The sequence below is a fragment of the Dendroctonus ponderosae genome, unplaced genomic scaffold (genome assembly GCF_020466585.1).
Source record: "Dendroctonus ponderosae isolate FM_Combo_2020 unplaced genomic scaffold, Dpon_F_20191213v2 Dpon_F_20191213_8, whole genome shotgun sequence".
NCBI classification, from domain to species: Eukaryota; Metazoa; Arthropoda; class Insecta; order Coleoptera; family Curculionidae; genus Dendroctonus; species Dendroctonus ponderosae.
Window position 1 is genome coordinate 10,946,969 of NW_026019016.1, and position 26,595 is coordinate 10,973,563.

A 26,595-nucleotide genomic window follows, 5' to 3' on the forward strand; every position below is an offset into this window, starting at 1 on the left:
CTTCTCTTCAAATTTTGCCAATTTCTTGCTCGAACTCGATTGAGAGAATACCATTTTTTCCAATCATTTAGATATATTTATCACTTTCACTCAACATTAGGGGCAAATGTATTTATTATTTCCTAAATTATGTTGCTGCAAAGTTAGTTTAGAGGTTCCCTCGACTTGTTGGGAATGATGTTTAGAATTATGGTGATTTTACTTTTATATTTTAAACTTAACTGGAAAATATTTAATTCACTAAATTTTTGTTCTCTTCTATATCTGCCACTTCCAATTTTCTTCGTCAAACTACTCGAAGGAACTATAGTTACTAGTAAGTGTAGAAAATGTTGACTTTTTACGATATTTTTCAAAAGTGGCTTATTATTTCTGGACTATTTCAGTTGTAATTCTCTAAGTTTAGGAGTTTTTGGATTCCTTCAATTGAAATTCGCTTGAATTAAGTATCAGTATTTATCAACTGATTTTTTCTATGGAATTGTATGTAAATAGTAGAATTTTTATGAAAATCCTACATAGAATTTTAATCCAGCTTTAGAAAGAAGATGCATTGATTTCAAAACCGTTTTCCGTTATTGCCAGTGGCCTGAAATTCACAGAAATTATATTTGTCCGAAATTGGACTTGGCCTAAGTCTCCTTAATGTCGCTATTAAACTAAATGAGCGATTTCAAATGGCTTTCTAATGTTCTGTACAAAATGTGGCAAGATATGGCTTTAAGTACTAATCTTTACTTATTTATTGCTTTAACCATCTATTATGTGCCGATAATGAAACACAATATTGCTACTGAAAATTGCTTCTGGCCTAATGAATTAATTATATTCAACTTTGTAGAAAATATTTCATATRATTTCAAWTTCAGTTTACCTGCATTAAAWCAAGTTCTCCTTTTCCGTAATTAAAGATGTATTATGAGACTCGGAACTGTCATCTAAAATTGTTTTTTTAACAATTTCTCATTGTTTTGCAGAAAAAAATATGTTTTCAGAATTATCTAAAGTTACAAATAGTATATTACGGTACAACAGACAAAAGTCGAAGTTCCGCCACTGCCTGAGGCGAACCAGAGGGTGTCATGCACGCAGTGGCGGGTCTTCGACTTTCGTCTCGCGTACTGTATACTATTTTTCTTGATCCTCGGAGGAAACTTAATGCGGATGACAGCGCGCTCATTACAAATGAGAAAAATACAGAGAAACCAGTGAACAGGCTTCAGACTCTAACGAATGATTCAGCGACAGGCAGATTAACATCAAATCCAACACAACTTYATTTCTAAAACCACCAAATCAGGGCAGATTCTCCAACAATAACTGAAACGAGGAACAAATAAAATACATACGAAAAAAAATCAAACTTCTTTATCACGTACGAATCATTTTAGAACAGATGTCATTAAAAGTGTAAAACAATTTCGATGACCGCTAACGTTTGAAGACAAAAGAAAAAGCACAAAAACTGCCACTAAAATACAAAAAACAATAGGTAGATCTCAGCTAGACTAAGGACATATACTGAAAGCAAACAATCCATCAACCCAACTATTGTACGACCGAATAAACAAGACATAGATCTTTTTTCTTAAGAAAAGTTTTCCTTTGTCTGTGGTTTGGAATTTATAGAAGTGATGATCTATTTCCGGATCGTAATCATTTAAATTTTCAGCAAAAATGAGTAAAAAAAAACGTTTTAAGCCTGCCAATAACTTTGTTCGAAAATTCTTAAAATGGTTTCAATAAATTGATATGCATTAGGAAAATATGTCTTTCCTTTCGCTCCAACATAAGAAGAAATTTGCAGGATGATAAGTTTGTATATCCATATTTACCATAAAAAGCTTAGTTGAATGTTGGAAAAGTGTTAATGGTGTGAAAAGATATTTTCCTGAATGTAAATAGGTTCAAAATTCAATCATCAAAAATTAATTTTTTCAGATTGKGTTTTGGCGCTGAATTACAATTTTTCACTGTAGTAAATTGTGTGCAATCATTTCTTAAAACCGATATGCAAAAAATGGAAACATCTACTTTTTTGTAATACCTTTTGAGAATTTTTCAAGCAGCAATAAATGTTGCCACCGATTTAAAAATTCCTACATTGTTTTGCGGCAGGGTTAAATGGGTTACAAAAGCGGATGTGAAATATTTATAAGGTAAACAAAATCAGTATAATTAATGTTGTGAAATCCATTTTTTTTCGGCCTGAACAATAGAGAGCAGCAGGAAGTTTGTAAAAATATCATGTCAACGACTCGCATGTCCATACAGCATAGTTAATGTGAGCCTGGCATTTCGATATGATATTTTCAGTCGGTTTCACTTCGAAAGAAAAAAACGTGCAAGTGGAATTGCAAAAACACCAAAAATTCCTCGTTGTGTGTACTGCCGCCGGTCTCTTGTGGCCAATTTGGGTCACATCGAGCCTGAGTTACCAACCAAACTTGATATTTGCAAGAATTTCAATAGATATGTTCAATTGAAACGACGGGAAAGTTGAAATGGATTGCGCAGTTGTTGTGTCTGCACAAAATACATGCTTCAATGTTTACAAGATTTCTAACAGGAGATATGAGTTGGGGAAGGTCTATGACATTCATAATCTTAGCCGAACTTTCTCGTGTCTAATCCCACCTTCATTTTTTCACTGGTCGCCAAGTTCTCAATTATTAATAGCAATTTCGTATGTTCAAACAAAAACTGCAACCATTTCACTAAAATTGAAAGGCTTATATTTATATATAAAAAGGCACATTTAAAAAAAGATTTCAACAGCTCAACTTTCATTTCAGCCTGTTTTTTTAACTTATTGTAACGCAACGAATCCTACGGCTACTGAAGGCAACCCAATACCCGCCTGTTCAACTAGTAATCATATTTCTGGTAACGCTAAACTTCTAGATACAATCTTGATGGATTGCACATTCGTTTTGCTACAGCATCGAATTTATGCGATAATTTGAACGCGTCTATTGCTACAAAACAGGAAGAAAGACTTGTCCTGTAATGTAACAATAAGTGAATAAAAACTCATCAAATACCAACAAATATAGAGGGGAATTTGAAGCAGGTAGCAATCAAACTCCTCCAGTACACAAATAATTTCGTCTTCGGTCAAGTGGTTTAAACTATAAAGATAACCCTAAAGCACTTAACAAGTTAAACAATATATGAAATCTAGTTCTGGATAAATTGGAAGATTTAAGCTACTTTCGTTGTAGAAATGTTGATTGATAAGACATACAAAAATGGGATTAATTTGTTGCCAAATTAGTTTATCCTATGAACCATCTCCTAAATGTTTATGACACGATCTACTTGCATTTGTAATATTTCAACCAACCATATTCTATGAATTTGAAAATGCTCAAATGTTTATGAATATTCTCAACGCATGAATTATATCGAATGGCAAATATTTGCATTACAATAGGTGTGACGATAATAAATTTTCCATGAAGCACCTGGACAAATACTAATACAGAAAAAGTGCATAATCAATCCTTGATCACATTTCCACTTAGTAATTATAATTAATTAGCAATAATTTCATAAAAGGTTAAAAATTGGCAATCAGCCAACTGAACAACAAACGCTTCTTTGACTGTAGCAATTCATAGCCACAGCACTAAGAGATTTTATATTTTCTGAACAAGATTCAACTTAAACTGCACCATCTAAATCTTCGTCTAAAATCGGAGATTTAAGCTAGAAATTCGGTAGGGCTGAAATGTTCCCTTCATCAGCCCAAAAACGCTTGCAACTCTACACGTTGATGCACCTTGACGCGCTTACAATCTGAATTTTTGTACCTGCCTTTGGAAAAAGCCTTCCAAAAAGGCAGTTTATTATAATACACTTAAAGATTACAGCTTAGCAAATAATAGGCTAAAACTCTCGAGGTTTTGTTCCTTTTGAAACCCGGTAACTTACACCATATGTTTTTTAATTTTATGTGAGAGCTTCTGCTGTGAGGAGCGCACTTAAGCATTGATATCGAGAAATGTGGGTCAAAAAAATAGGTTTCTAGATCAATCTGAAGAAGCTATCAAAAGATGCAAGGTGCAGTAAAATCATGGCAGGGGCCCAAAAGACAGAGGAACGCCTATGAGAATAATTGATGCAGATGCAAACGAAATGTTGTGGGAAAAAGCATTCAATCTGAACTTTTAGAGCCAGAAGGCAGTTTTTCCTTTCCAACTAAGTACACCACAACTTGTTTCTTTGGGCGATAATTGTAACGTTTTCATCAGATTATTCCACTTCTACCAATAAATTTCTTACACTAAAAAGTTCCTGTAAATATGAGGCAATAAGAATATATTCGAGAAATTGTAAGAAAATTTTATAGTTGTGAATTATTCAGTGTTTTTTTTCTCCCGATACTGCAGAACCAAACGTATAAGTTAATAACATAAAAATAATAAAACTCGTTTCCAAAAGAACTCATTTTTAAATTGCCTTAAAACTAGGTAAGTACATAAAACATTTTTAAATATGTTTTAAGAGCAATTCTGCTGCTTTTCAGGAGAGTAATATGAGGTCTAAAATGCGGGACCATGTCTTATAAATAACTTGAAAGTTATGTACGTAATATTAATAATGTTTAAATTGTTAAGTAAGAAAAACGTTTAATTCTACAATTTTTCGAATATTTTACTTGATTCCTTAACCTTTTTAGCCTTGTTTACTTTATAAATTTACTTGGATGCGCGAATAGGCATTTGTGTTCAACAGTTTATGCAAATAAAATGACTTACTACTTTAGGGGCATTAGCGATAAGCATCAGCATCAGCTTATATGTATCTGAAACAAAAATACATAATTGTAATAAAAATTTCATTATTTTACTTAAAATATTTGTAAAATTTAATATTATTCTTTTAAATATTCAAAATGTTCTTATTGCTTTTGTACATCATAAATGTTAACAGCACCCTTTTAACGGGAATATTTTATATTATGTTCTTCAAATTTTCAAAAGTTTCAATAAAGTGATCATAACGATGAAAGATCATTTGGAAAAATGATATTCAATTGGGACATTGAAAGTGGAAATAATTTAATATGAAAGAAATATAATAGAAAGTTATAATCAGATAACAGATAGATAAGCAAAAAATGTTTTTTAAAAAGTTTGTTTAATCGTAAACGTAAAAAATTTCAATATCAAAGAATGAAATTGAAAAAGGGTTAGACAATTCCAAAAGAAAAAACGACTAGAAACTAAACAACATTGAACAAACAACGCGGATAATGTAACTAGCTTGATGATCAAAATCATCTTGAGATGTTTAAGTGATAATTTACTTAGAAATCAGTTTCAGAGCTTGATATATAATTATTTTAGCAAAAGTTAATTCATGATTGATATGAAATTGAAAAAACCGTACAACTTTAACATTTAAAGAAAAAAAAGTAGTTTTTGACAATAATACAGGTTGCACACAAAGTATACATTGTAGTGAAGTGGAAAACATAGATGATACAAGGTGTGTCGTAACTTGCTAAATTGAAACGCGAAGAAAATCTGCGTTAAAAAATGTGTAATAAATATAAAGTTCGAACGCAAAATTATTAGAAAAGGTGTAAAATAAAATTGAGTAATAAAAATCTATGTTTTGGATTATTCAGGTAAGTGAAGACGTAAAATTCACATTTTTCCTTTATTCCAGCCTTGCCAAGATGTAAATTTAACGGAGTTCTGTCACAATAAGACTCCTCATATATTAATGGAAAAATAGTTTTCCTGCTAACATGGTTTCTTCCAAAAATGACGCTTGCGATAGATTAAAGATTGATTGAGTAAAGTCATGTCTTTGATTCAAAGAGTATTTCCTCTACGATTATTACACATATTTATTAGCTTTGGCAATTAGAAGGAAAAATTAAATAGGCAAATACCTCTATAAGGTATTATTGAGCTTTTCAGGATTAAGCAATCTGAAGATTGTTAAATAATTAGAAAAACATCCATTAACATACAGTAGCATTAAAATCCCCCCACAACTCGATTGGACTTCGTGGAAAGAGTAATTACAGTAGCAGATTAATTTTAAGCCAATACGCTTTGGACTCAATAAAGACCTTCGATCCTTTGAAGATTTTCATAGTAATCACCTAATTGCTGAAGAAGTGAATCACACAAACAATATGGCACCAATAAAGGCCATCAATAATTGCACGGCAATCATTGAAAAATCAGCATTAGATGAGCATACAGTTCCAACTATTCAGAGTTATCTGCGCTTTGGAATGCTATAGAAACGTCTTCGTCCTCGAAGGCAAAAAGAGTAGTATTTACAGGCTCTTTTAGATACTAAGATTGTATCTCCATGTACGGCAACCCAGGTAGAGTCGAGGTATTACAGCGGCGCCATACTGCCGAAGACTCGTTTATAACGGTAGTGGATATTCAAGTAAATGCATTTGGGTTTGCGGCAGAAGAGGATTTTTCAGAGCAACAACTGGTTGACATTCAGGAAACAAAACATTCCATCCAATTCTTCACGGTTCATATCGCAATAGCTTAATTGACTTTGCCTTTTGACTTATTCAATATCAAAGCACTGGGGCTCGTCGTAAATATAAAAGAATAAGAATACAGACGGCCATGAATAACTTCTTCAGCAGATGGCTCGAGAGGAATACCTTTTTAATAATGTTCTAACGCTTCGGTGTAATTTCCTCATTTTCATAATACTGGCGGAATGTAGCAGGTGCTTACATTAAGACCTAATAATTACCTCATCAGTAAGGTTGTTTGTAGCCGCAAATAAAATATTATTCGATACTTAAGAACTACCTGAGATGGTACTACGAATATAAAACGAAATATGCTTGTGTTTTTGTTCTGTTGTTATTTTTTAAGTTTTTATGGTCGTTTTTTAAAATTTTCTTTAGAAGATAATACTAACATTATATTCAACAATCATCAATAATTTGCGACTATTCAAGCAAAAATATCCGTTTCAATTATTTATCGTGTTGGACATAGGCCTCGGTAACACTGTGTTGAGTTACGCTTTTCAGTTGTTGCCACTCTCTGAGTTAATGAGTTTTAACTCATTGGTTAATGAGTTATAACTCATGGCCGACGACAGAATTTTAACATCTACGAAAAAAAAGCCATTAACATATTGCTTTTGCGCATTCGATTGCTTGAAACTATTTGTCCTAAAACGGAAAAATCCGGAAATTTTGAAGAAACTTAAAAAAAATTCGAACGCATTGTTCTGTTTAGAGAGAGTTTTGTTTAGAAATATTGACTTAAAATTGAAGGAACCAAAGTTTAAATAAACCAAATTATTCACAGTGACAAAAGTGACGAGTTTTTCGAATAATTGATTCTAAACTTTCACTTGTTCTGTACGGGGAAATATTTTTGGGAAAAAATCTAGAAAAAATTATTAGGGTTTTCTCTAAAATTCAAACCTGCAAAAGGTTTCAGAAAAAAAATTACAAAGCTGTTCAGAAGCAATTCACCGAAAATACATGAATATTATCAGTATGTGAATTGAAACTAAAAATAATACGTTTATTGCGTAGAAAAAATTGCTTATAGAAACTTTTGTAAAACTGGAATGACCTGAAATTTTAAAGAAACTTGAAAATTCTTCAGAGCGATAAGGGTGGTGGATTTTCCAAAAAAATTTTGGGAAACTTGCTCTCTGGCCGTTTTTTCAAGATAATCTTAATTACTTTCCGTAAAAAAATTAATAAAATTATTTGCTGAAAAGCTGAAAAGGGTTTGCTACAAACCTATACATGAGGCAAATTAATTTTCTAGCAAACCCTTCAAATAAGTCTAACAACAAGTAAAAAATGTCATCAACATTTTCCCAGCAACGGAACTGAGTTACTGCGTCGGTGCGTTGGGTTGGCGCACCAAGATATTTGCGTAGCACTGCGCCAACTCCTAAAAATTAATTGAGTTACCCAGGCCTTGTTTGATAGCACGCAAAAACCTGCTGATTATTCGCGAAGACTTATGGTTATTTCCTTTTTTGGGCATTCAAGAATTTTGTTTCGTTTTACAAGACTTCATACGTGTTTAAAAATTAATCTATTGCGGTTTTTATAAAAAAAATTACTGCAGCAAGTGTGCAATAGGGGACCAGCAAAAATGTTGACTAGTGTAGACAACAAAAGAACATTGAAAGGACCATTTGCATGATAACGGTAGTTTCCACAAACTAACATTGAGGCTCTATTAGGGCAGCGCATGTAGGAAATATTAAATGTATTTATTTTATAATAATTTTAAAATAAAGTTGGCCATCCTATTCCACTGCTCCTTTATATCTATACAAAAAAATTACGTGAAAAATATATGAAGTGAAAGTAAAGGAAGATTAAAGCACGCCTTTTAAACTTTCGTAATAAGGATGATTGTAAATTTCGGGTACTTCCAATTTATTTTAAATCTTTCAGGCAGGTTTTTAGAGGTTACTTATTATTAACCACTTTAGTTGAAAACTTGTTTTAAAATTAATTTTCATGAAAACACCTTTTTTAATGGATAGGTATTTATTTTGAAAGGTAAAGAGTAGAGAGCACACCCACTACAATTTAAGTATTTCTGAATCTTTTAATTAAATTTACTGTATTTTTTCGGAATTTTGTTTTCATTTTCAGAATATTGGTCACATAATGAGTGAATGAGGAAAATATTAGAATAGTTCGAAACTGTAAAAGAAAACTAAATCTAATACTAGGCAGCAAAATTTGAAAATTACTGGTTATTTTACCTTCTCATAAGCAATATTCCCAAAACTCTATAGTTTATTCAGTCTTTCTTGTAATTAACATACAGTTTGAAAATAATTAAAAATGCTGCTCTTCAAAAATTCAGTATTTCAAAAGCTGCATTTAATATGAACCGCAAAACTTTGAAACAACTCGCACTCTCATCCCCTTGAGGCAAACACAATCTTTCAGAAAAGGCTAACATTTGACGAGTATTTGTTGCAATTAACTGAACAAATTTAAATTGGGCAAACCAAACTTGTCGGTTATAATATTCCGGTTGAATTCTCAAGATTTAGTAAAAACAAAGGTTTACGAGGTGAAAACAAAAAACTGTTATGAACTGCATATCAGACAGGCCCATACTCTTCACTTACACTGTTACATGTCGTCGACAGTACCGACCGTTTTAAAGGTAATACTCGACAGGTTCGCCCACGTTTTTGTCAGAAAACGAGCACCAAACACCCAGATATTCTGTTTTTAAATGCCAATACAAATTAATTATCATGATCTTAAAGTTCTGGTCACATTTAATGTCGACAGCGTGGTGGCTTTCAATCTCGAGAGTAATTTTATTCAACAAAAACGGTCCCCAGTAACTGACTGATATTTGATTTTGGTTCAGTACAATGGTTGATTGAAAAAACGGAAAAATGCTTGCACTGTGGTATGTTTCACAGGTTGAATTTAGCCAGACAATGAAATTGTTCGCGTGTGTCTGTACATTTCGCCCTAATAGCGCATGCATTCCAGATCAGTGCCTGAGACACTCCAGTATTTCATATCACATCGGTTAAACCCCATAAAACGAGACCCAGTTCGTATCGACACGACATTAAAAATATTTGTTGTTGTACCGTTGACCAATAAACAACCATACACATTATTTACCGAACGACATTTATGAGTGAGTCGTGCTTATACTGAATAACGAACTCAAGACTTCAACAAGAACATAAGATTGAAACACGAATCCAAGCGACATGGTGTCTCAAATTAAACGCTTAAGCTTTAAGCTGTGGGTTCTAACATGTTTTGTCTATCAAGTTGGTTCTCAGTATTCATCCACAATGAACTGGCAAGGTTTCAGTAGTAGCTGGGTCCTAGACAATCAACTACTTTTATACCCTCAATATAAAAGCTAATTATTTTAATGGCGTATTGTAAACCTTTATCTTCAGAAGGTAACATCAGCAATTATTGTTAATAGTATTACGGCAATAAACAATAAATCCTGCAATGTTCCGTCATTCGAATCTGTTTGTAGACGGATTTATAATCCCCTCATCATTAAACATTTAAGAGTTCCGAAATCGTTTCACGGTTGTAGAAGAAACAGCTTTTCAAGCTGTTAGAGTGTGCACCAGTTTTTTTCGCTGCACTTGTTATCGGCGTTAATGTATGGTAGAATACCGTATCTACTTAGGAAATATTAAAGTGCTGATTCTACACTGGGAAAAAATTAACTTCCAAAAGTTCAAAATTTTCATTGAAATCTATGTGTAAACACCACATTAAATTCAACAGAGCATGAGGAAATTAGTGTCATCTGTGAGTTGTAGAAATTGAATTCGTTCAGCACAAAGCTAAACATCAAAGACTCGGATGAAAAATGTATTGATAAATTGAATAAAAGAATGGATGTATATAAATTGTCCACTCCTCAACATTGATGAAGACAGGAGAAGAGTGAAAATATGATCCTACTTGAATCTCCATATTTATAAGATGTAAAGCAGATTGACAGTCTTCAACTTCAATTCACTTAAACATTCGTCTACCAATATTAATTTTTGTCTTTTCTATACTATGCATTAGTATTCTTATTATATTCTTCTGAAGATGAAATGGAAAAACATGAACAGAGTTAAACTTGGACTTTGAAAAATAATTGTTCCATGTTTAAATAAAAGCTTTATTCTCTGAACTGTGGTATCAATTAGTTGAAGATTAAGCTAGATTTGGCTAAAAATTGAAGATCCCCTCGAAGAAACTATTGACAATTGTATTAATAAAACTAATTGAAAAATTGCATTTCACAATAACCATTTTTTACTATAAGCTTGCCTTTATCAAAAGTTTGGATGCCCTGCCCTAGTGAGAAGTATTTTTCTATTCCTAGGTCAATAATAATAATAAAAAAGTGAATAATGAAATATGTGAAAGTTTTTCGTTATTTTTATTTTGCCCACCTGTTTAAGTTCAGGCGAGATTCCATCCATTTCCACTTCTAACTCACTGTTACTTTAAGATTCACTAATTTTTCGCTTTTCCCAGAAGTTTTTCATAGAAGTTTTACTGGAGACCGATAAATTATTATATTGCGGCAATTTGTCATTTTGACAACTGAACGTCAGGCTATTAAATAATGCGACACTTCAGAAAATTAATGGAAAATTCAAAATGATTAAATCGATTTAGGCAACTCTCCGTGTTAGTAGTGAAAAAAATTTATATATAGTTCGGTCGAGAAGGCTTTTAAATACCTCGCACATTACGCTATAAAAGTGCTCGGTATATAATTGGTTAGTTCTCGACTGAGGAAGACCTTAAGAGGCACTTATAAACACATATATATTTTATGTGATATTTGAGTTGCATATCTAGTGTACTGTGCAGTCCTGGACTTGACAGGTTCTTGAATTCACGAGTTCAACTACCGATGGTGGCGCTGCGACACGTTGTCGAGTGACAGTTGAGACTTGTCAGACTTGCTTATTTATTGGAGTTCATGACATTTATAACATAAAACAATACTTACACACTTTTCGATCTGTTTCTATTTCTTTAAAAGCTTGCAAAGGTTGACTAGAACAAAACAAATCTCAATCAGATGGAAACACCAATGTGATACGAATATCAACAAAACTAGTGTCAAATTACTACTTAACTTGTAGTTATAATATTAGTCATCAGGGGGCGTTTGGACTTTTGAACTTGCGAATAGTATTACACTGGATGTTCAGGTGGTAGATTGGATCGCATGTTCGTGTGTTTTCGCGTCTTTTTCGTTGGTTTTAGGGTTTTCTTTCGTTCAGTTTGGTTTTTATATATTATTTGTATATTTAATATTATTTTTTAAAACTGTAAAACCTACTAATAATAAATTTACTTTGTCAAAATATCGCATATTATTGTATCAAAAGAGCGATTTGGGAGCAATATTAAAATGTAGTGAGTCGGTTGGGGAGCTGATATTTCAAGAGTTTAATATAAAAAATTAGAAAGTTGTACAATCGGAGTCGCTGTCGGATCTTCAGGCAAAGTTATATAATGGAAGAAGGCTACTTAGGAAGAACAAATTGAATCATGTGATGAGTTTAGCAAAAAGCTTTGTCCCTCAGTGTGACCTATGGTTTTACAACCAGATCGAGGAATACCATAAGTCTTACGTAGAGCCTAGTGTTGATTCTTCTGTGCCAGAATTCAGCAGCGTTGAATGAAAATAATCCTGTCCCACTCAAGCTCTATCTTTAGTATATGTTCAATCATAATGTATTCAACTAATAAAAAAATTGTACGTGGTAGTGTTGGATTTATTAGATACTATATCCCCGGAAGTAACAAAGAGAAACTGTAAAAACTGTTCAAGAACCTACTAGTCCATTTTTTTCCATAATTTTGAGCATACCTATAAATAATTGTGAACTTTATATGGTTGCTTATATGTATTCCTTGATCAAAAATGTACAGCGTATATTTTTTTTTACTTTTAAAACGTTTCGCTGGCAAATAAATGTTTATTTTTGTTTCCCGAAAAATTGACAATGCTGGACTTGATCGGTTATTGCATTGGACCCTTCAACTAGGGTTTAATTATTTGTGAACGTTATGCAACTGCAAACTCTGTTAAGAAATTGCCTTAGAAAAACCTGGAAATAGTCTCAAAATTTAAATGCAACTAGTGTTATGCTATATTAATTACCCTTAAAATTTAGAGATGTAACATTTCAAAACACCACTATCATGTTTCTCTTGAATTCTTAGTAAACCACATTTTCATAAAAAAATATTGGCAATTTGAAAACTAGAGTGATGCCAAATTGAGATTTTTGCAAAAAACTGAAATTAAGTATTGTACATTACCAAGCCAATATATCTAAACCAGAAAGTATATGGAAAAAATGCTGGTTTAAAATAGACTATTGACTACGTTTAATTTTTTTTAACTGCACACACGTAAATTTAGGGCCAAAGTATGAATAATTGTATTAGATTATGCTGCAATATTAGTTTTCCCATAATTTAAGAACTGAAATTATAATTTGAGTGCTTTTACCTAATTAAAATTGGGAATTGATGACAAATAATTCGATTTTATCCGCTTATAAAAGATATGTCTATAACGGACTTACAACATAAAAAATGTATAAAAACATTAATGTTTGTTGTGAATGTTTTACTAAAACGATAGCCTACAGTTGGACATTCAACTAATATAATGCAATTAATGAAATGAAACATTCACAAAAAAATTCAATGTATGTATTTTTCTTATATCAACCCCAAGAAATATCCTCAAAATAAATGAGCCCAATTCCAAATTGCTTTAGAAACGTATCTAAAGCAAATTAAACTGTTCTTTCAGTGTAACTTTTGTAAATGCTCGCACCTAACCGCTTGAAACAAGCCATTCATCAACTTGTCCCTCTTATAATTCTTATAGATGATAATGCTCGAACTTGCTGTTTACATTATCACATCAATTCAAGGAACCCAAAACAACCCAAGTAAACCTGCTGATACACATTCTTTTTTAGCGTGGCATCTTCTGCAATATCTCGAAAGGGGACGTGATTGTTTAAGTAAACAGATAGGTCAGAAAATGTGCAGTTTTCATTGATTCTAAAGCCCAGAGTCACTTTAGTAATGTGCCTGTTTTTTGCGTTTCAGTTTGCATTGGAACGAATGGACGGATGTCGGTGCCATCAAACCGAGATCATCACTACCGGAACCTGAAAGACCGTTTCACCAACTGCACTTATGTGGATGGAAATTTGGAGCTCACATGGTTGCAAGACAGCAATCTGGATCTGAGTTTTCTGCAGTACATCAGAGAAGTGACCGGTTATGTTCTAATATCTCACGTGGATATCAAGAAGATTGTTTTGCCAAAATTGCAAATAATCAGAGGACGGACGTTGTTTAAAATGCACGAGGATGACTACGCGTTGGTGATAACTCTGAATAAAATGTATTCAGTAGAGCTTCCTGCACTGCGAGATATTTTGACTGGAAGCGTCGGTATAATCAACAATTACAACCTCTGCCACATCAAGACCATTGACTGGAAAGAAATAATATCAGATCCAAAGGGCAAGGATGTTTATGTGTACAATTTTACCTCCAGTGAAAGAGAGTGCACTGCCTGTGATATAAGCTGTCCGAGAGGATGTTGGGGCGATGGATACGAAAACTGCCAGAAATTCTCCAAGACGACATGCAGCCCCCAGTGTGCGGAAGGGCGATGTTTTGGGCCCAACCCCAGAGAATGCTGCCACCTATTTTGCGCTGGAGGGTGCACTGGTCCTCGTCAAAGCGACTGCATTGCCTGCAAGAACTTCTACGATGAAGGTGTTTGCACAAACGACTGTCCCTCAATGAAAATCTACAACCCCACCACCTACTCTTGGGAGGTCAACCCGAATGGGAAATATGCCTACGGAGCCACCTGTGTGAAAAAATGTCCAGAACATCTTCTAAAAGACAGCGGCGCTTGTGTTCGAAGCTGTCCATCCAACAAAAAGACACAGGATGGAGAATGCGTACCTTGTGACGGCCCTTGTCCCAAAACTTGCTTCGGGGACACCACTGTACATTCTGGAAATATCGACTCTTTTCGCGGATGCACCGTCATTGAAGGATATTTAAACATCTTGGAGAACAGCTTCAGAGGCTTCCAGCACGTGTTTCCTAACTTTACCTTCGGAGACCGATACTCGGAGATGCATCCAGACAGACTGGAAGTCTTCAGCACCCTGAAAGAGCTCACCGGCTACCTGAACATCCAGGCTTATCACGACAAATTCAGAAACCTTTCCTACTTCCGCAATCTGGAAATCATTCATGGCCGAGTTGTGCATGAATACTCGTCATCTTTATACATCGTGAAAACCTCTCTGGAATCTCTGGAACTGAAGTCACTGAAGAAGATCAACATGGGAACAGTGGCAATTTTGGAAAACAAGCATCTGTGCTTTGCAGAGGCGATCAATTGGGATCGGATTAGAAAGAGCCACGAGCATTCGCTAATGTTGTCCAACAATAGCGATCCGAAAATGTGCAAAGCTAAAGGTTTGGTTTGTGATGATCAATGTAACACGGATGGCTGTTGGGGTCCGGGATCTGATCACTGTTTGGCTTGCGCCAATTACAAGCTGGGCAGCAGATGCTTGCAGAATTGTACCATTGAACCTGGGTAAGTAGGATTATTAATAACGTTCTCAGTTTATTTCAAGTTTTTGCTGTTTTTGCAACTTAACTTTAACTGAAGAGTTTACTTCATTTTCTATCAGTTTGTGATCTTGTGATGGTTTCAATGATGGTTCAACCGTTAACATGATTTGAGATTATTTACTTTGAACCAGTTGAATCCTTTGTTTGCTATTTTCTTTACTTCTGTCTTCTCCTTTGAAGTAAGAGAAGCGTTTCCTACTGGGAAAGCAAACAAACTCCAAATCGTATTCGTCAGTTTTAAAGCAATAATCAACGTACTTTGTATAATGTTAAAACTATCATCTTGTAACCATCATTTCAAATAAACCAAATAACTTGTAAAGTCCAGGGCTGATTCCCTCAACAATCCTTCGTAAACTCAATTGGAAAAAACCGATATAAAAAATGTTTCTAGCGTCAAAATTGGCCGTATTGAAAAAAGCTACATATTAATTGAACGTCAATTAGTTAATTAATTTGTTATTGTGTTAATTGCAGAATTTACCGAGCAGACAATCGCGAATGCAAACCTTGCAATCCGCAATGCGGTTCTTCTTGCCATGGTCCGGGCCCAGACCACTGCACCACCTGTAAGAACTTCAAAGATGGTCCATTCTGTGTTGAGAAATGTCCCACGAACAAGTATTCCGAAAATGGAATCTGCAGACCATGCCACAGTACCTGCGTTGATGGGTAAGAAGACTCTTACACCGTACCACTTTTAATTGATAAACTCTTGATAAGTTTTCACAATCCAATGAAACTGGAAATAGCTTCAAGATAAAATTAATGTTTAGCTCTTAGAAGGTTTTAATTGAAAAATACACTCTCGGTTAATAAAAAACACGGATAACATTATCAAGCACTCTCTAATTGCACACAGAAATATAACGCGTTTGTAGCATAGTCTTCATACTGGAGACTTACTTAATTTTCGTATTGTTTCCAATTTTCGTTATTAAAAATCTCCAAAGGTGAAAGATTTTTGACTCGTTTTAATATGGTGTAACTATAAAGCAGCTAATCGAGGCTATTTTATGTTTTGATCCAATTAACCCAAAAGGTACGGAAACGACAAAAATTGTTACCGTTGCTGTTTCTCCTAAACAAACTTAYMCTTTGTCAAGCTTTCTTGTGTTGTAATTTTTTWAATATTAAATACAATTACCACTTGCGTCTTCATTRTTGTTTTTCTTCTTCCAAAGTACTTTAAAGGATAATTCTTGCACAAAAAATAGCAGTAGCGAAATAAGTAAATATGAATCAACAAGAAATTCAGTTTAAATTTCTATTGCCAGTGGCTCGTTTCAACGAAGAATTTTTCAAATTTGTTCAAATCTTTTAGTAAATTTGTCAGCTTCCTTTGGTACTACTAAAAACTTCTTTCTTCATTATTGCTCTACTTTTAACGAATTTTTTTGTTTTGTAACCTAATTTCAATACAACCCTTTTTTCAAATTTATATCTTGTATAGCAAAATACAGTAGATTCCAAAAAATATGAATCAACATAATTACGTTAAGATTTTTGTTGCCAGTGACTCATTTGAAACAAGAGAACTTCATACTTTTTAGTAATTTGTCAGTTTTTTGTTTGAAACGACTAGCGATTTACTTTAAATTTATGGTTTTCACACAGGTCGATGAAGCAAAAAAGTTGCAAATCAAAAAGAAGTTAAGTTAAATTTTCTGCTGTTAATGACTTGCTCGAAAGAATAGATCTGTTTTTGCCTTTTAGTAACTTTACCAGTTTTTCTTTTTGACTTTGCTAATTGTTTCTTTATTATTGATTGCTTTTCTGCAAAATGTGAATAATAAAAAAAATAATTACAGTTTTTGGCTCTATTTCGTTTGAAACAAGAGAACTAATCATACTTTTTAGGAACTTTGTCAGTTTTTCTCCTAACGATTATTATTCTTATTTTAGAGAATTACTTTAAATGTACAATTTTCACACAAATAAGGTCGATGAAGCGAAAAAAAATTGTGAATCAACAAATTTAGTTAAAATTTATGTTGTTAATGATTCGCTTGACTGATGAGCGCTGGTTGCAACTTTTAAGTAACGTTGCGAGTTTTCATTTGAAACTACTAATTGCTTCTTCATTTTTTGCTCTTATATTAGCGAAGCACTTCAGACGTATAAGTGTGATGCAGGAAGGGTATTTGTGCAAAAATTTAAAAAATTATTTCACTCTGCCTATAGGTACAGAATATGTTCTTTCACTATGGTTCAAAACTGGCACTTTTGCGATGAATAGCTAATTATAAGCGAAAAAGTAAGTCTTGAGTAATATTAAAATCAATTAATTTCTTTTGCCTCTCCCGTAAACGCTGATAAATGTTACTTATCCCCTTCTTGCATCAGGATCGTCAATTATTCAAAAATAGGAAACACCAGAAAATTAATTTAAGATGTTTTAAGGAAAGTCTGATAGTGACTTTGCACATTATTCTTTAAATCTACTACTACCGAATTTCTTTGGCAAAAACCTTTAACGTGAAACAATTTTGGACCTACAATTTTATGTTCTCGTGCAATTCATTTTTATTTGTAAAACTCATACATTTCCTATTCAGCTTTTTAAGCATAGACCAACTTTTATCGAACAGACTGTTCATAAAAAATACTTTGGAATAAATCTACATTTTAGACAAGCTAAACTTCACTAGAAAGTTAAATTTCAGTGGGTTTTTTGGGTTTTTAGGCGGACGTAAAATGAAATTTCTGCCTGACGTTTCGCAAGCACGAGGGACTTGCATTTTCAGAGGTGGTTTGCTGATTAATTGAAGAAGCAAGCCACTCGTGCTTGCGAAACGCCAGGAAGAAATTACATTTTACGACGGCCTAAAAACCCGGAAATCTAGTTTCAAGGAATGGCCTTGAAAGTCATTATTTTTGAATAAATTTCAGAAAGCCTTAAAAATAATCTGAAAAAAAGAAAAATAGTTTTAGAACTGCAAAAAATCAGCAGGCAGCAAAAATGTAATAATTTAAATAAATGTATTACATAATAGTATTTTAAAATTATTTATATACTATTAAAATTCCCCTTGTTTATAGAAAACAGAGCGCTATTGAGCAATCAAACTTACAAAAACGACTTTTTATTTTTGTTGGCGCAGTCGGAGTGTGTTTTTTTTTAATAAGGCTACTAATTTTAAACCGGCGGTTTTCATTGAGAAAAAGGAAAATTGAGATTTTGAACAATAAAATATCGAAAAGACGCGATAAATGTTGAGTTAATGGATTACTTGAGTGTTGCTCTATCAACTTTTACTTATTGCCTCTGGGAGATTAATGAGAAAAGGAATTTGTAATTTGCTACATTTTAAATTTAATTCTGCATTAAATTTCCAGTTTATTTTCTTTCGAATTTCGTTATTATTGCTGATTCATAAAATTGGTTTCAATTCAAATAAAGCTTTATGAGTGTCTCAAACCGAATAAAATGGCGGGAACAGGTATTTGTCGCTTGTTTTCGACTCTATCTGCTCTTTCTGGTTCAGAAGACACAGAAGACTTTTTTTAAAGTCAATTATTGATCTTTTTCATGTCTTGACTGAGTTGTCTGCACCACATTGCTTTCCCATACACAAGCAACTTCTAGAAGCTGCTCATTTCGCCCCAAACTTTCAACGATTTTTTTAATTCTCAGATGCACTGGTCCGAAAAATACCGTGGGTCCAGGCGGATGCACATCTTGCGAACTGGCAATTATGAATGAAAATGCAACTGTCGACGTCTGCCTGCACCAAAACGACACTTGCCCAGATGGATACTACTTCGAATATGTGGCACCACAAGTTCAGGAAGAATCCTCATTGAAAAGCCTGAGCGCCATTTGCAGAAAGTGCCATCCCAGATGCAAAAAGTGCACTGGCTATGGATTTCATGAGCTGATCTGCCAAGAATGCACCAACTTTAAGAAAGGCGAGCAGTGCGAAGATGAATGCACTTTGGATCACTATCCAGACATTGCGACGCATGTGTGCATTGCGTGCGATCCAGAGTGTCGCGGATGCACTGGGCCTGGACCGGAAAATTGCATGGTCTGCCACAACTTCAAGCTGTATGAGGATGGCTGGATTGACTCGAACAACAGCTTCAGGTACTTAAACCATTCGCATGCTTCGAACTTTTAAAAGCTAACAAAATTTCTCTCCAGATGTGTCACCACATGCCCGCCAGACTTTCCACATAGAATCTTTCCCGAAAATTCGGAATCCTACTGCTCTGATAAACCAGAAAGCTTTCCATTGATGTCCGCCAAGAGCTCGACTTATGTTGTCGTTATATCAGTGTGCATTCTTGGGGGAGTGCTCGTAATCGTTATACTGGTAGTTGTTCTGGTGTACTGCCAAAGAAAAGAGAAAATCAAGGAAACTGCTATGAAAATGACCATGGCGATGGCCCTAAATAACATCGATGATAACGAGCCGCTTCGACCAAGGTAAATTGAACTTAATTTATTTATTTGCAGCGCGAAGCTAACAATTTTTTAACTTTAGCAATGTGCTACCGAATGCCGCCCACCTAAGAATGATCAAGGAAACTGAAATACGCCGCGGAAGCACTTTGGGCTTTGGAGCTTTCGGAGTGGTCTACAAAGGCGTCTGGGCGGTCGATGGCGAAAACTCATCGAAAATACCCGTCGCCATCAAAGTCCTGCGAAACGACACAACGACGAACAACAGCAAAGAATTCCTATCGGAAGCATACATAATGGCCAGCGTGGACCATCCAAATTTATTGAAACTGTTGGGGGTTTGCATGGCTTCGCAAATGATGCTCATCACTCAGCTGATGCCTCTTGGCTGCCTTCTGGACTTTGTCAGGAAGAATCATGATAAAATCGGTTCGAAACCCATGTTGAACTGGTGCACGCAGATTGCAAGAGGAATGGCATATCTCGGTAAGGCCTTCACAGTTACCTRTAGCAATTTCAGMATYTCTGGATTTCAAAACATTTTTCTTTTAATGCGACATAATTTAACATGTTCTCATGTTTTTTTRCCACCGATTAATAAAGAGTGYTAGAGATTWATTTCGCAATAAGGGACGAATTCTAGTTGTAATMTYTTCTGGTGTTTATATTATTATATTATTTTATATTMGTTTACACCCGCAAATTGGTTTGCTCTGTTAATTTCGACRTATCTTACTCTTGTTTTGTGAAATTCTTCAGCGTGTCTTATTTTCCCTTGCTCCAYGCTAAGAGTTTCAGTAGCTCTTGTTCTACGGCAAAATACAAAAACCTTTTTTAAGTGGTTCGTGGATTTGCTATCCATAGCCTTTTTGAAGGAAATACATTAAACTTCTAGCAAAAATCTTTTAATATTGCAGAAGAAAAACGGTTAGTCCATCGAGACTTGGCGGCAAGAAACGTGCTGGTGCAAAAACCAAGCTGCGTAAAAATCACCGATTTCGGACTGGCTAAGCTTCTGGATTACAACGAGGAAGAATACAAGGCTGCTGGCGGAAAAATGCCAATCAAATGGCTAGCTTTGGAATGCATTCAACACAGAATTTTCACGCACAAATCGGATGTGTGGGCTTTTGGAGTAACTGTTTGGGAGCTTTTAACCTTTGGTGGAAGACCCTACGATAACGTTCCTGCTAGGGATGTTCCTGAGCTGCTGGAAAAAGGTACTTGGAGATTGTGAAATAAAATGCCAACTCAACTAAACATTGATTCTTCTAAAGGTGAAAGACTGTCTCAACCAAGCATTGCAACCATAGATGTTTACATGACGATGATCAAATGCTGGATGCTAGATGCGGAAAGTAGGCCCTGCTTCAAGGAACTTGAAGATGTTTTTTCGAAGATGTCACTAGATCCTGGGCGCTACCTGATTATACCTGGAGACCGCTACATGAGACTGCAAGCCGGACTGAGCACTCCTTTGGTGAGTTATTAACTAGTGCTAAAGTAACTTGTTAAGTAACTGGAAACTGTTTATGTGCAGAGCGACGTCGACATGGTTCGTTCCCTGGCATCGGAAAATATGGATTCATCCGAAGCTGATGATTACATGCACCAACCGAAGTCCAGAGTTCCTTTCAACTCTACCGGAACGACTTCATTGTCCGGGATGAATTCGATATCGCCCACTCCAGATAAATACTGGCATTCTTCGCAGCCGATTACTTCAGATGGAAGTACGATGTATCCTAATTCGCAAAATCAGTTTAATCACAAACTACTCAGGTAAGTTTCAGGAAAGGTGAAGGACGGGCACGGAAAAAACATTTCAAAGTATTGAAGCATGAGTATGTGAATCGTACGAATGATGACCAAAACGCATATGCATTAAAGCTTAATAAAAATAAAGTTCAAATTATGAAAACAAGAAGTTTGAAATACTTCTTTGAGTAACTGGTAGTAAAGACCCCATAAAAATGTGGTGTTAATTTCGGTCTATCGTAATATGTGAATTCATGTTTCAATTGAAGGGATTAGAAGCAAAAGCGTCTAAGTCACAAAAGGTTTATTTAGAGAAATAAATCGTCAAAGTTTTCGTACAGTGGAAAATTCTTAGTTTACAAATTAAGTTAGTTTGTGTTATGGAACGATTCAAATTAAGTACAAAAACTTTCAAGAAATAAACAGAAATTAAATACGTTTTTAATCAAAAATGCACTTGGGTTGTTTTGCCTTTGAATTAAAAAAAAATTATCAAAAAATGCATAAACGACAAAGCAAACAATTTTTTTTTATATTTTAATATTTTGCATAAAAATATTATTTAGCAATACAACTAAACTTACTCGTGACTTGACAACAAATTCATGTAATTATTATCTTGTTGGGTATGCTTGGGTTGATGGTCGTTTGTTTTTTATATTTTTGCGGCTTTGGCTCATGGGACAGGTCTTTATAAAATTGATGTATTATCAATGATGAAATCTACCAACTTACTTCCTTAATATATATATATATATATATATAAAATAATAATATATAAAAAAATTCTTGTCTTACAGAACAAACAGGTTTTAGTCGTTAGTTCAGTTGCGTTTGTATCCACCAAAGTATCTGTTGGGGTACGAAAACGGGAGTGTTTTGTCTGTCTTGTGAGGCAAAGGGGATTCAGTATGGTCCAGTTGTGGGGGTTGTTTGTCCATTTTGTCTGTAAGTGTATTAGTCTTTCCGAAATTTTTTGTGCGTTCGTATAGTAGTTGGTTGGAAGGGTTGTGCAATGGGTTTCAACTTAAGTAAATTCTCCCATTTGTCATTTTTAATTTTGAGTTTTTCTGGATAAAGGGGTTTTAAGTTTAAATTAATTACTGGGCGCCCAACAACTGAAGGAAGGAGAACTTTCCATTCTCATCCAATTTTTTTTAAGGTTTTTATTGTATTACCTTGACCTTGTTTGGATCCTTAAATATGATTGTTTAAATATTTCGAAATGGGTACAATCTAGCTCTAGCCGACTTTCTTTTAGTTTCTTTTTTATCTCTGAAGTTGAAAAACTTGCTTGTAGATCATAAGTTGGTAAACTGTACAACTTAGAAAAAAGTCGTTGTCTCTCATCCCCTGTAAATTCCACACATGAGATCTACATGTGTGTTCATATTCCTGAACGATTTTTTTCTTTTATTTTTTCCTCTGCTTTCAGATTCTTGACCCGAAACCCTATTCTTCTTTATTACATTTCTTTTCAATTCATTACTTCTGATTAATTTTCCTGACTGCGTGTACTTGTTATTATATTCTTATCTTTCGTGGGTCTCAGTCAAAGTGTGAAGTAAAAATTTTGAATATCGTTTATTTTATTATTATATCGTTAACGATATTCAAAATTTTTACTTCACACTTTGACTGAGACCCAGGAAAGATAAGAAATCAATTCATTAAATTGATTGTTCTTTGTCGGGGTCGTTGATTCTTCTATGGTTTTTACCTGGGTGATTTTACTACTAATTAGAAGCAAATATGGAGAGCATGAGTTAACACTTAGGTCAGTTTTGCAAAATATTGAACTTAAGCGGTTTTGTTTCTAATCCATTCATTTTTTTGATTTTATAAATTTGTTTTTTAGAACATTAAATGACCAACACTTTCTTTCTTCTGGTAAATTATAAGTTGTTTTCTCTATACGAAATGAAATCAGGCTTTGGAACGTTTTTGGTGCAATTGAAAAAAATAACCTTTAGAAAGCACTATTTTTTCGACATCAGTTTTATTAGATAAATTTATAAATAGTAGTAGTAAAAATATTATTTTTTAAGAAACGGCCATCGACCCATCGGTATTTCTGCCAATTTATGTTTTGTGGAGAAAGTGATTTTTTTGTTTTTGCCTTAAATGGCCAACATTTTTAAAGCCAAATACTCAACAAAGAAGTTTTGAAATTTCGAGATTTATGGTACAAGCGCAAGTTTTTTGTCTGGTCACAAGCAAGCACTCCCAGGTCTATTAGTCCTTGCTGGGGACACGACCAAACCGTGCATTTATGACTGGGTAATCAGTAAAAAAACTGTTTTCACTACAAGATTTGTTTTCAAATTGATAAATAGGAACGTTATTTATTGCAGATACAACCAAGGAATGCATCGACACTTTGATCCGAGCCTGCAAGGCACCCAATCCGACATATCCTCAATCAAATACTGCGGAGAATCCATGAAATTCCGTGAAAAAGATGTTGGTTCCGACGAATACGATTCGGCAGGAAAGGTGCAGCAAGCGCAAGTTGGAACCCTCAAGCTAGAACTGCCGCTTGATGATGACGACTACCTTATGCCCTCGCCTCAACACACTCAAAGTGCTTCCACGTACCTCGACCTCAAGAATTCCACCGATCATCTCGCCAACTTGAATATCTTCCAAAACTATTCCGAGCTGTTTCAAAACAACATCGATAACCCCGAGTATCTGATGAATAACGAATCGGCACCCGATCAAACAGTTGGTCTACCGGTTGTTGATCAGTTTGAAGTACCTCCATCGCCAGGAACAACGGAGGTTCCAACAGGACCATACTTGCCGCCGAAAAGCAGCGAAGAAGAGAGTGATCATGAATGCTACAATGATTTTGACCGATTAAGGCGCGAATTGCAGCCTTTACAGAAGAACAAAGACGGCTCAATTGTTTAAATTGAAAACTCGAGGTGAGATTGGGTAAAGGTTTATGTGAAACGCCATTCAAAGGGACTTTTAATAAACGCTAAAGCAGTAGCTGTTCTAGCTGAAGGAAGTTTTACCTTTAAAACTGATACGACAATGTACAAACGCAACGTGGCCTTATGTACTTTTGTGCTTTAAAGGCTGTGCAAGAAAAAAATGCCATTGCTTCTTTTTTATGAAGAAAGACAATGGTGGGATTGTTTTCTGCGAATTTTATAACGTTTTAACAGTACTTTTAAAGTGGAAATACATGAAGCCATTCGGTTTACAAATTCCAGTATAAATGAAGATACTTAATTAGTGTTTAGAGTCTGACTGTAAGCAGTAGTGTCAATAATTGACAATAACTATACGGTGCCATTTTGTTTTTGAAAATGGCCTTTTGTACATTCTTAAAAAAAATTATTGTACATAGTTTCATGTATATTTAAGGGTGGTGTATGAAAAACAAGGACTCAATAATGGATTTGCCCCGCCAATTATTGATCAAAATAAATTCCAAAATTTTGCCAACAATTTTGTAAATTTTTATCAAAGTTCTTTGATTTTCCAAATTCCATTAAATTATTTCTTCATTTCAACTGATTTTTGACGAAAATACAAATCATGCTTAATTATAATTAATCTCAATTTAATACAATTTTCTACATTCAGAACATTAAGAACTCGAATAGCACGCAAATAGAGCGAATGTGATTCTCATTCTGCGCGATATTGAGTTTTGAATTGCAAAATTTCAACTAGAAAAGATAATTTAAAACTGAAATGAATGGCGAAATAATCGGTTGTTGAATCCGGATCAATAATATTCTAAAGACTTGGTTATCTAATTTGGTCCTGAATAGGCATCATTGATTGAAAATCGTACCAAGCCGGGTCTTCAAACTATTTTGGGCGAGTTATTAGGAAAATAACTGAGCCAATCCTAAATATTCTTGCCCAAGTTCGTATCTGTGATAATACTTTATTGTATGTTATAAGCAGCAATAACTGAGTAAAAATGGATTTAATTTTTAGTTGATTCGTTTTAAGGTTTTTATCATTAGTTGCATAGAACTAATCTCATTTTGAAAAATCTCATTCCCGTTAGTACCTAAATATTCGATATTGTTCAATAACCGTCAATCAATTAAATTTTCGCTCTGTAGAACACTATCGAAAAATTGACCAATTTCTTTCTGATATGTTTAAAGGAAATTTAACAGATGGATTTAGAAGAAAATCGTGCAGCAATAACACACCGAATAAAAAAAATTGTCGAATATTTTTTTAAAATTGTACTGTTAATATTTGTTTGTTAATTGCACTAAACTCTGTGCCATTATTGTATATGAAAAAAGTGCCTTTATTATTGTATATTGACTATTTTCACTGATTGAATACCTTTATACAGTTTTTAATAAAAATATATTTAATAAAATATATTGGACTTTTTATTTCATGTAATTGGTATGCTGCGAATATGAACAGATCAGAAAACATTGATTGTAACAGCAGTCATTTATGTGGCAAAATTTGCATAGATTAGTTTTCTACGAAATAAAACGGTTTTTGCTTCTTTTTGATTAATGAAACCAAATAATCTCTTCATATGCATCGATCTTTTTAGGCAATTCCAGGCTTAAAAGTAAAAGTGAGAATGTTCGGCTTCTCTTCAGGAAGGCCTTTTTTTCCTTCTCAAATTACCTCATCGTGGCCTCATCAAGACTATACAGACAACTTTTATTTAATATGTTCCATATTTTACGGTCACACTATTACGCATGGGGTCCTGCCGGGAACCGCCGCGATCGATATCTGAACTATAATTAGGAGAAATTTGAAATTTTCACTATGCCACGTGCCAAGTCATTGGGGGCAAGCGATCTAAAATATTTGCAAGATGGCCACACTTCCGGTTGTACCGGAAGTAGGTATCAACTTGCTTATTTAAAATAGAACACCCTATATATTATTACATTGTTAAATTCTTCTCCAAATTCTAAATATAATTCATGTATAATAATCACATACCTAAGTCTAACTGTTTTCCATATATTTGAAATTTTATATAAAAAATGTCACATCCTCCATAAGTATATAAATTTAAATAATCTTCGTTTGTATAATTTAAGCGTATAAGCATGATTATTAATTATTTTCAAAATATAACTGACAGCTGTAAGTATTGCTTTGACATTTGATTGCATTAAAAATGGCCACTGTCGTCATGGCAACTAAAAGCGACAAAATAACCATATCAAAACATTAAATTGACAATATTTCGAAAACT

The 26,595-nt window shown here is 34.1% G+C and overlaps 1 protein-coding gene across 1 annotated transcript in view; it reads left to right on the plus strand.

Moving 5' to 3' along the window:
• The window catches only part of LOC109536124 (epidermal growth factor receptor), a 39,929-nt gene extending 14,184 nt beyond the window's left edge, over nt 1-25,745 (plus strand). Inside the window, exons 3-11 of the mRNA XM_019902207.2 lie at nt 13,649-15,173; nt 15,689-15,883; nt 18,849-19,301; nt 19,359-19,643; nt 19,702-20,105; nt 20,537-20,839; nt 20,897-21,099; nt 21,160-21,401; nt 23,732-25,745. Coding sequence (XP_019757766.1) covers nt 13,649-15,173; nt 15,689-15,883; nt 18,849-19,301; nt 19,359-19,643; nt 19,702-20,105; nt 20,537-20,839; nt 20,897-21,099; nt 21,160-21,401; nt 23,732-24,293 — 4,172 coding nt within the window. The 3' untranslated portion in view covers nt 24,294-25,745. The remainder of the gene's footprint in view (nt 1-13,648; nt 15,174-15,688; nt 15,884-18,848; nt 19,302-19,358; nt 19,644-19,701; nt 20,106-20,536; nt 20,840-20,896; nt 21,100-21,159; nt 21,402-23,731) is intronic.
• The last annotated feature ends 850 nt before the right edge of the window (nt 25,746-26,595 follow it).